Source organism: Condylostylus longicornis, unplaced genomic scaffold (genome assembly GCF_029603195.1).
Source record: "Condylostylus longicornis isolate FDR11 unplaced genomic scaffold, ASM2960319v2 ptg000135l, whole genome shotgun sequence".
Classification (NCBI taxonomy): Eukaryota; Metazoa; Arthropoda; class Insecta; order Diptera; family Dolichopodidae; genus Condylostylus; species Condylostylus longicornis.
The window spans coordinates 16,052,112-16,063,305 of NW_026578103.1; the positions used below are offsets into that span (position 1 = coordinate 16,052,112).

An 11,194-nucleotide genomic window follows, 5' to 3' on the forward strand; every position below is an offset into this window, starting at 1 on the left:
TGAATAAAAAATCTATTTTGACGCTTTCGGGTTCAATAGATGACAACGTATTAATAAAAACCCTTAAAATATTTGCTTTTGCCCAAAAATTTTATATTTTGTCAAAATTTGTTCAATATTAAAAAAAAAATTATGTAAAAAAACTTATCATCTGCATTGAGTAATAATTAATCTTAGTTTTATGAAACAACAGAATGAAAAATTCTTTTTTTATTAATTTTTGTTTTGTGGGGCTTAGAATTTTTATGTGGGTATTAGCTGTCGAAAAATTTGATACTTTTTATGACGTGTACACTTATCTTCTTTTTGCGGTTAACAGCACACCAAAGAAACTTATCAACTTCTCGATGCGGCGAGAAATCCGCGTGGCGTGTTCGATTCTGATTTGCTATTTAGGTATAAAGAATTAAAAAAATAAGCGAGGGTTCTTTAAAATCAGTGCACCACCTTAAATAAATAGTAAATGATGTGACAAACAAGGCGAATATTGTCAGTACAAAAATAAATAAAAAGCTCACCAAATTAACATTCTTAAACTTTCCTAGAGGTGCAAACTAAAACGAACTATTTATTGCAGTAAAGTAACAAACACTGATTGTCACTGCAGTTTCATACAAATCGTATTATTTTAAAAAATGTCGTAATATTTTAAATTCTAAATGGAAATGCGTTGAGTTTTTGAAAGATTTTTTTGTTTTATGGTTGAATTTAACTACAAATTATTGTGAATATTTTGTAAATGACGTTTTTAATGTGTCAACTTCATGTATTTTTTATGTATTGATTGGAAGTTTTTGATAAATAAAATGGCAGACAAAAAATTAAAATTTTATAATGTTAGACAAAAAATCCAGTGATAAATATAAAATTTTCTACAATATTTCTTGTAGTTTTAAATATTTTAACGAGATAAAATAAAAATATTTGGTTTAAAGTAAATAATAAGTTGAATACAGTATAACTAAATAAGTTTAAGTGAAATTTGTACGCTAGCTATATATACTATAGCTGATCTATATCTGTTTATATAAATAAGAATGAATTCTGAGCATTCTACTGAAGCTGGCACAAGTTTAGAAACGCGACAACAATTACAAAGACATTCACCACCACATCAATTAACAAACCGCCATGAAAATCAAACAAATGAATTAGGAAAATACTGGGTCGTTACAAATTTGGTGTCAGGATCTAATTCAAGCCAAAATAATTATGGTTCTTCTCCAGTTACTACAACAGTTTCTACTTTACCACCTCCTATATCTTCAACGCACTCTTCAAAATCTAGTAGCGTTATAAAATCCGATATGATAAAACAAGAAGATGTGCGTCATACTCCAGTTTCTTCAATAAACAATGGCACAAATCCAATGCAGCTAACAAATTCCATAATGCATACCTCAAACAATTCTCATCAATTAGCAAATGGGACAATAATTACAGCAAACAACTCTTCACAACAACTTCATCATCATCCTGTTCAAATTAATCCGGAAGTTGTCATAATGGAACACGCGTCAGTTGAAAAATCAGTTGAATCAAACAATGGAGGAAGTAAAATTGGAGACATCAGATCTGCGCATAATATAAATCATAATAATGAACAACAGAATCTGTCCATTGAAAGGCATATACCAAATTCTATTATAGATTCTATAAAGCAAGAAAAAATGTATACGAATATTAAACCGGTAACTACGGGTATCGATACCCGACCTCAAGCTTTAAATATTGATAGCAAAGCTAATGTTCAACATTTAATTGAAGCCAGAAATTCGGAGGGTCAGTTAATTAAAGTGCAACCACCAGAACATGAAATAGGAAAACAACCACTAGGCGTTGAAATGTACAAAGTAAATATAGAAGATTTAAGTCAATTTTTGTCATATCACGAGGTGTTTGGTAAGATTCATGGTGATGTAATATCTCATCCAACGCCTCAATTGTCAACTAGCCATCACCAAGGAAATGCTTCTGAAAATAATAATCAAAATATTCAACAAGTTCTCTCAATTCCCACAACGTCAGTTTCTAATGTTAACACAACCAACCCCAATGAATTAATAATGCCTAAAATGGAAAATCAAATTTCAGGCCAAAATACAACCAATTTTGTAGGTTTGGAAGGAAATGCTAACGGAACCACACATACGTGTGATATTTGCGGTAAAATGTTTCAATTTCGTTATCAATTGATAGTCCACCGGCGATATCACAACGAACGCAAACCATTTAACTGTCAAGTTTGTGGTCAAGGATTCCAAACGTCCCAGGATTTGACACAACATGGAAAAATTCATGCTAATTGTCCGATGTTTACTTGTAATGTTTGTTTTCATGTTTTTGCGAATGCACCTAGTCTTGAACGCCATATGAAAAGACATTCTACAGATAAACCTTTCGCATGTACAATTTGTCAAAAAACTTTCGCCCGCAAAGAGCATTTGGATAATCACTTCCGAAGTCACACTGGCGAAACTCCATTCAGATGTCAGTATTGTGCTAAAAGTTTCACAAGGAAGGAACATATGGTGAATCACGTAAGAAAGCATACTGGTGAGACACCACATCGTTGCGATATTTGTAAGAAATTCTTCACAAGAAAAGAACATTATGTGAATCATTGCATGTGGCACACTGGAGAGACTCCGCATCAGTGTGAGCTTTGTGGGAAGAAGTATACTAGGAAAGAACATTTGGCAAATCATATGAGATCTCATACTAACGAGACTCCTTTTCGTTGCGAGATATGTAAAAAAGCTTTTTCCCGTAAAGAACATTTTACTAACCACATTTTGTGGCATACGGGTGAAACACCTCATCGCTGTGATTTTTGTCAAAAAACTTTTACTCGAAAAGAACATTTGTTAAATCATGTTCGACAACATACTGGTGAATCTCCCCATCGATGCACGTATTGTATGAAGACTTTTACTCGTAAAGAACATTTAGTGAATCATGTTCGACAACATACTGGTGAAACTCCTTTCAAATGTACTTATTGTACAAAGGCTTTTACGCGCAAAGATCATATGGTTAATCATATCAGGCAGCATACAGGTGAATCACCGCATAAATGTACATATTGTACAAAAACTTTTACTAGAAAAGAACATTTGACAAATCATGTTCGTCAACATACAGGGGAATCTCCACATAAATGTACGTATTGCAAGAAAACCTTTACAAGAAAAGAACATTTAACTAATCATGTGAGATTACATACTGGTGATTCGCCGCATAAATGTGAGTACTGTCAAAAAACTTTTACCCGTAAAGAACATCTGAATAATCATATGAGACAACATTCAAGTGATAATCCTCATTGTTGTAATGTTTGTAATAAACCGTTTACAAGAAAAGAGCATTTAATAAATCACATGTCACGATGCCATACTGGAGATCGCCCATATGCTTGTGAAACATGCGGGAAATCTTTTCCTCTAAAAGGAAATTTATTATTTCATCAGAGAAGTCATACTAAAGGTCAGGATCAGGAGCGTCCTTTCAAATGTGACAAATGTCCAAAGGACTTTATATGTAAGGGCCACTTAGTGTCACATATGCGATCACATTCTGGTGAGAAACCCCATAAATGTACCTTATGCTCAAAAAGTTTTGTTGAGAAGGGCAACTTAAAACGTCATATGAAAATAAATCATCCGAATGCTATATTGACCCCAACCGGTATTGTTACGACTATAAAAACTGAAAATATGGTAAATACAACAACGACAACCTCAACAACAACAACTAAACCACAGTATCTTAATGAAAGAATTCCGACCTTAAATAAAACAAATATATTACCAGTGAATAGTCTCATAAATTCGCATACCATGCATACAATTCAGCAAATAACTTCAAATACACAAAATAATAGTGGTAGTTCCAATGCAAATAATCAGCAAGTTATTCCAATGGATACGGCAGTCGCAGCACCGCCTTCACATACTGGACAACCAGAACGTTTGCAGCAAGAAACAACACAGCAACAGCAGCAACAACAATCAACACATTTGCAACAATCATCACAACAACATCAGCAGCATCCTCCACCTCAGGTTCATCAGCATTCTAAACAACAGCAACAACCATTACCTCATATACATCAAAATCATCAACAAATTCCTCATATTCAACAAAATCAACAACGTCACCTTCAACCACCTCAAAATCAAGAAAATGCAAATGATCAACAACAATCTATTGGAATAATTCAAACAAATGCAGATAATTCAAATCGAAATCAATTGCAACAAATACACCATATTGCTTCCAATGAACAAAATCCAGTTGGTTATTAAAACAAAACTTTAATTTTTAAAATCAAGCAATAAAAAATTTTGGTACTTCTAAATACTGCGACAAAAAAGAAAGAAGATAATCGATTAGAAAATTGACTTTATCACATATATTAATAATTGTATTCAAATTTTTAAGTTTAGTATAAACATATAATATGTTAATTATATTTGTATGCATATATATTATTAATTTTGGAAACCAATGAATGCATTTCTAAGTATTATGTTTGTCATGGTAAGCATGTTTTTATATTGTAAAATTTTAAATATTTGTGGACAAAAAAACTTATTTTTAAGGTATTATACGTCATCACTGTATTCTTGTTTAGTTTTATATTTACACTTTTATATACATACTTATATATGAAGTTAGTTATTTACACATATTAAGAGATTAAAAACCGGAGATAAATATTTATTAATAATTTATGTCTCTTTGTTTATCTCTGCAAATGGAGCTGAGCTCAAAAAAGTAGTCTTGATTGTGATTCAATTGGTTTTTATGGAAAAAATTATCCACGATTATGTTCCTGATTTTTTCTCACTCAAAAATTATGAAAATACAAACTCAAATTTTAAACTACAAAACTTCCAAGTAAAGTAATTTAAGTAAAAGTTTTTACCAGTGTTTTGAAACGCCAATTATTAATAGTAAAATACATATTTCTTTTATCCAAAATAATGGCGAATCTTCTACTTGTATATTATGTAAAATCCATTTGGTTAATTTACATATGTATATATTATTTATAAATATGCACGCTTTTTTTGAAGTTATATAATTGCATAGAATGGATAATATTTTTCTAATTGAATATGCTGAGTTTTATAGTTTTTTAGATAATTTCATTTAATCTAAGAATTATTGAGATAAATGTTTCAAATAAAAAAAAAACAAATAGTCTTTCAATAATGACCTTAAAAGAACTTATTTGATTACTTTTAGTTTTATAGTATTCTTCAAAAATATTAATGTTTAAAATTTACATTAACCACATGTATTATTTGTACCATATTTTATACATTATTAATTAATAGGGAAAATATGGGACATATTTTCTTCAAGGAAATAATACCTACATATATGAATAATATGAACCATATGTGACTGTGTAAATTAAAAAATATATATGCTGTAATTTAAAATTTGTATTCCGGAAACATATTTTAAAACAAATAGTCGTTAAAAGTGCAATACAAGACAAAATTGTAGTTATATTTCGTATATGTCTGTTACAAAAACTTAATGTATAAGATGCTTACGAGAGTAGTTTAAAAAATATTTGTAGTATATAATTTGTTTTTTATGATTCGTATTCGAAATTTTGAAATTTTTTTAAAGAAATCGAGTTTTTTTTTGTATTCCTAATTCAACTTAAATTATTTTCTCTGTTATTATTTAAAACGCAGAATTAGTAAGGAAATAAAACTAAAATTTTATTATTAAAATAGAAACCTTACAGAAAACAAACAAATATAATAATTTGTGATTAGATGGAAATTAATAAGACAAAATAAAAAATATCAGATCTTATAATATAAAATAAACAAAAATACTTACTTAAGTTTAAATTATGAACTTATGTGGGTGTTAATCGAAAGTTAAAACTATGTCTAAAAGTAATAATTCAAGATATCGAATTTCTTTTGCAAGAAATTCGAATGCGCTATTTGAATTTACTTCATTATAAAAAATTAATTAATACTTTTTAAAACTTTGTAATAAATAAATTTAGAGTACAAATTCTTATATTTACCGTTTACTTAACCCAGTGATGTTATCTAACATAATAATACACATAACAAATAACCCGGCATAATATTTGCGTTTGAGAGTTTGTGCAATTGCACATAAAGAAGAAATTGTAAAGTTTTTTTTTTTGTAAACCGAAGTGAAATAAACAAAACGGAAAATTGTGGCAAAAAGCCAAAAACCAAATTATAAAATTTTTTAAAATCTAAAAGACTACACTATAATTTTTTGTTTGGCTTTAGGAATAAAAATATAAACCCATGGGTTCAGATTTGCTTAAGGTACAAATACAAATTAAATGTAATAAAATTTATTTAAAATTAAGTTATAAAATTAATAACTCTTTAAAAATATTTGCCAATTTTTTATCGTTTTTTAATTGTGTAAAACTTTCTTATTATAAAAGTCTAATTTTTTTATTAAATTTATAAAACAAGCTCTTTTCGTTTTATTTTCCATATTAACCAATTTTGGAATACACAATAAACCAACATTAATGTATATTTAATATTTTATGTATGTTTTCTCTTGTATTCGTGTGTAGCAAAGATGTTATTAGTTTCATTTTCCTGCAATAAATATTCAAAATATTTATTTAATTAAAAATGATTTGTAATAAAAATGGAATATTAAAAAAAATATTATTATAAGTAACAATTAAACAAAACTAAACAAAATTCAAGCATACATACATAATATGTAATATCTATATAGAAATAAAACTAGAAATAAAATAAAAAAAAATATATAAAAAAATTATTTTATTGAATAAACACGATATAAAAGTAAAAAATAAAGATTAGGATCTTATAGTATTTTAAAAGAACTTATTATTTAGATTATAAGGAAACAATAAAAATATTTAGTTATAGAATAATTAATATAAGTATGGATCTACATATATATGTATATATATAATATATGTACATGACATATACATATATATTTATATATATACTAATAAACATTAAATATACAATATTAATAATATTATTTACGCAAAAATTAAAATCTGCCAATAATAATGGCTATTGAATTTTTATTTTTCATTTTAATTATTAACAATATAAAAGCATGTGAATAAGAAAAAATATAAAAAATAAAAATTTTAAAATAAATTATGAAATTTGTAAAATTTTAACGTACAAATTCAAACTGGAAAGGTAAAGCCGTAGAAAAATTCATAACAATTTATAAGATTTGAAAGATGGAGTTGGAAATGGAGATTCATCTTTATAGGTAAATTAGAAACAAAATGTTGGGAGCTTGTTTTCAAGGAATTCACGTTGACCTACGCATGTTTGTAGTACAACATGAATGTAATTTTGCTCTGCATCAAAAAAGTTACATTATTAGAAAATATTTCTTACATGAAAAATAAGCTACTAAGGCATAATTATTTGACTGAATGGAAATATTTTGTTTCATATAAAATTTATGTAAAAAATGTTGAAGCATTTTTCAAGGAATTCTCAAGAATAAAATTGTTTTTATTTAGTTACACAGGAATACACAGTTGAAATAGCTATACCAGTTGAATTTCTTATACACGTATTTAAAAAGTCAGTTAAAATTGTCACTTTCCACAATAGTGACTGAATTTTATATGTTACCTATACCAAAATAGTTAGATGACCTTTGTTCAAAGTTTTCTCGCTAACTCTAAGTACACCAAAAGTTCTAGAGCAAATTACATTTAACAATGATAACTAAATTTAAATATTAAACTACATACATATGTGATATGTGTATAGTGTAATAGAACTGAAAATTCCTATTTAAATGAAAAATATGTGCATATATATGTACATTGCTTAATATTAATATCAAAATGTCTCTTTCTCATGCGGTAATTATTTCCCAAATCAATATATTATTAAATAAGACCTAATAGAATAAATAGACAGTTCAAACAATAAATTTTGTTTATATAATAAACAACGTTTATTTTCAATTTCATACACTTTAAAATTCAATTTCTTTCATGAATGAAGTGTAATTTTTAACGTGAAATAGAAACTTGCCATACTCGGATAGTATTATCTGAATATCCTGCGAACAAAGTTTGACCATCTGTTGACCATGCCAATGAGAGACACTGGGGTGGAACAGCTTTCGTACTAGTAGATACCACTTCTGGTTTTAATTCTTCAACAGTTTTTTTGCATGCTAAATCCCATATTTTAATAGATGGACCGTAGGCAACGCATAACCAGTAGCGATTTGGTGAAAAACATAAAGCATTTATTATATCATTATGGTCCAACGTATACAAATTTTTGCCATCATTCAAATCCCATAACAGTGCCTTCGAGTCTTTGCCACCAGAAGTACATAAAGAACCATCAGGTGAAACTGTTACTGTATTTAAGTACCCACTATGTCCGTGGTGATTATTTTTCAATTTACAATTAGCTAAATTCCATACTTTAACGGTACGATCCCAACCACATGAAACGATTATGGGATTTGAATGATTTGGTGAAAAGCGTACGCATGAAACCCAATCAGTGTGACCATCATCTTGAATTGTGTATTTGCATTCGGCAAGGGTGTTCCATAATTTGATCGTCTTATCACGAGAACCAGAAACAATTTGACGATTATCAGCCGAAAATGCAACAGATAGTACATCCTAAAATTGTAAACCAGTGTTATACCATTTTTATATTTTATAATTAGACGAAATTTATGAGCTATTAATTTAACATAAGTTGTAAATTTTAGCTATGAATCTGAAAGCTAAAATTTCAACTAGTTATATGTAAAACAAATTAGTAAAAAATTGCTTTCTTAGTGTCTACTTTGATCGTTTGGTTATTTCTTTTCTGATCACCTAAAAACTTACGCATTCCAGATGCTGCCACCATGTACCGGAATCTTCTGCCTCATTTAAGAGGCTTAAAATTTGGTGTCCTTTTTCTAATACATTTTAAATTTTCAGAACCTATTCTAGCTTTAAAGGACAACCAACCTAATTCCCTAAACTAAGCCCTAATATCATTTAATAGTATTATCTATCACACCTTTGTATGATCTTCAAAACGACGTGTTGTTTTTCCAGCTGCTAAATCCCATAAACGGAGAGTTTTGTCCCAAGATCCAGACAATGCATAATTACCATCAGATGATAATACAACGTCACTAACGAAATGTGAATGGCCATACAAACGTTTTTGAGGGAAACCATAATTGGTTTCATCGTCCCGAGTGAGTTTCCATACAATTAAAGTCCTATCTAAAATTTACCATTTTATTAGGTTAGATGAAATCGTCTACTTAATCAAACTTATGTACATACCTCTGGAGGCTGATATAATGGAGTCTGGATCTTTGGGGTTTGTTGCAATTTGTGTTACCCAGCCATTATGCCCCAAAAGTGTTCCACGTAACTGCAAAGTTTCGGTCATTTTATATATCTTTTTTTATTAAAACGTGTCAGCAATTTCGCTGTACAACCACTTCAATTGGCTATGAAAATAGAAAAGAAAGAAAAAAGGAAGTGGATGTGAATGTTCAAGTTGACAGCTAAATTTATTTAATATTAGTGTTATCGAACTTTCAAATTTTCAGCACAATTTTTTCCAACAAATACTGTTAAATTTTTTTTGACAAGTTGTATTAATTTTAACATAACATACTTTGACGTTTTTAAAATATAACTATGTTATTTTTTAATCAAATTACTTTAAGATTATTTTCGAAGTTTATCAATTTTTAATACATTGATGTCTGGCACGCGTTATTTAATTTAAGTTGTTTGCAATCGTACTAGCATTTTTGTATGGAATTTATTTTATAATTTTTTTATATGATTGAAAATACTGCACAGATTTAAAAAAGAAGAGAATGAAAAGTAATTTGATTGGGAATTAAAATTTGAATTATGGGGCCACTAGCACGCATCTCTTAGAATTTCAATAAAAACATACTTTTAATTTGCACAAAACAATTAATTGTTTAATCCATACCAAAATCACAAAATTCTTCTTACTTTTTTTACTCATTTTTAATATTCAAAATTTTTTGGCGGAAAATTTCTTTTAAGTGTAAATCCAAAATTATTTGCTAGTGAATAACTTTAGTAATCGAAAGATTAATCATTTTAATAGACAAACCAAAAAATATTTTCTGTAGGTATAGAACTATAAACTATATACTAATATACTAAATACATGCAAATATATAATGTATTAAAATACGTCAATTTGCCAGTTTATTGTCTACACAACTCGCAAAATAAGCAGTAAAAAGTGAAAAATCGAAAAATATATCTAAATAGTAAGAAGTTTAATAAATCATTAATCTGATCATTGGTGCAGTGGTTATGGCACCGGTCCTTTAACCGAAGGGTCTCGGGTTCAAACCCCGGTCAGGTCACTATAAAAATTATATTCAATATTATTATAACTTAATATACAATACTAATAAATATTATACAAGTAATTTTCAAATATTCCTAATATTCGATATTAAAAAAAAAAAACTAAGAAAAATAAACAGTAAATATTAATAACCTCAAATAATTAATATAAATAAAAAAAAAAACTACGGCAGGCTAGTCACCTACCTAGTTAAACTCTATGACGCTATGAAACTAGGCATGATAAATCATCCCTATGCTCCTTTAGGAGTGAATAAAGGAAAAAAAAAAAAAAGAAGTTTAATATTTCCTCAAAAAAAATTGTTTTACTAGTAGTAACCTTTCCAAAACATTGAAAAAAAAAACAACGAACTTGCTAAGGGGTCTGTTAGGTGTCTGATGAAAATTTGACGTGTAAACGAAATATGAGATAAAATCCGACGAAAAAAATAGAAGCATATCCCTTTAACATCAGATTTTGAAAATAGCATTTTTGCCATGATCAGCTAATTTTTAATTTTTGTAGCCAGTAGTTAGTTTTTTGTAGTTATAAATTACAAATATTAAAAATATTGCCGTCAAAAATTTTTGCAAAAGTATAAATGAATGAATGATGTGTAAATGATAATCATATTTTATCGTATAAATTGTAGATTTAGTCTGATGTGTAATCACAACTCTTGTTTGTTCAATAATTTTGCATTTTGAAGATGAAATTGACATTTGTTAAATAAAAATTTTCTTACACTTATTTTCTTTTCCCTATGTAAA

At 28.1% G+C, this 11,194-nt stretch overlaps 2 protein-coding genes across 2 annotated transcripts; one reads left to right on the forward strand and one right to left on the reverse strand.

The window, feature by feature from the left end:
- Nucleotides 1–807: 807 nt before the first annotated feature.
- LOC129615040 (zinc finger protein 182-like) lies at nucleotides 808–6,564 on the forward strand. Its single transcript, XM_055530090.1, has one exon. The coding sequence runs from the start codon at nucleotides 1,038–1,040 to the stop codon at nucleotides 4,305–4,307; it is 3,270 nt and encodes a 1,089-aa protein (XP_055386065.1). The 5' UTR covers nucleotides 808–1,037; the 3' UTR covers nucleotides 4,308–6,564.
- A 1,416-nt stretch (nucleotides 6,565–7,980) lies between these two features.
- Nucleotides 7,981–9,556, reverse strand: LOC129615121 (guanine nucleotide-binding protein subunit beta-like protein). The gene is made up of 3 exons (XM_055530198.1): nucleotides 9,362–9,556; nucleotides 9,087–9,298; nucleotides 7,981–8,695 (listed from the first exon to the last, which is right to left on the reverse strand). Exons 1-3 carry the CDS (start codon nucleotides 9,468–9,470, stop codon nucleotides 8,063–8,065), a joined length of 954 nt encoding a protein of 317 aa, XP_055386173.1. The 5' UTR covers nucleotides 9,471–9,556; the 3' UTR covers nucleotides 7,981–8,062.
- Nucleotides 9,557–11,194: the final 1,638 nt, after the last annotated feature.

What these genes read in the sequence shown, in the direction of transcription:
- LOC129615121 (XM_055530198.1), bottom strand. Translation starts at nt 9,470, where the DNA reads ATGACCGAAACTTTGCAGTTACGTGGAACACTTTTGGGGCATAATGGC. An exon ending in CATTATATCAGCCTCCAGAG is followed by an intron (nt 9,299 to 9,361) that starts GTATGTACATAA and finishes GGTAAATTTTAG; the next exon opens with ATAGGACTTTAATTGTATGG. An exon ending in GTTTTGAAGATCATACAAAG is followed by an intron (nt 8,696 to 9,086) that starts GTGTGATAGATA and finishes TTACAATTTTAG; the next exon opens with GATGTACTATCTGTTGCATT.
- LOC129615040 (XM_055530090.1), top strand. Translation starts at nt 1,038, where the DNA reads ATGAATTCTGAGCATTCTACTGAAGCTGGCACAAGTTTAGAAACGCGA.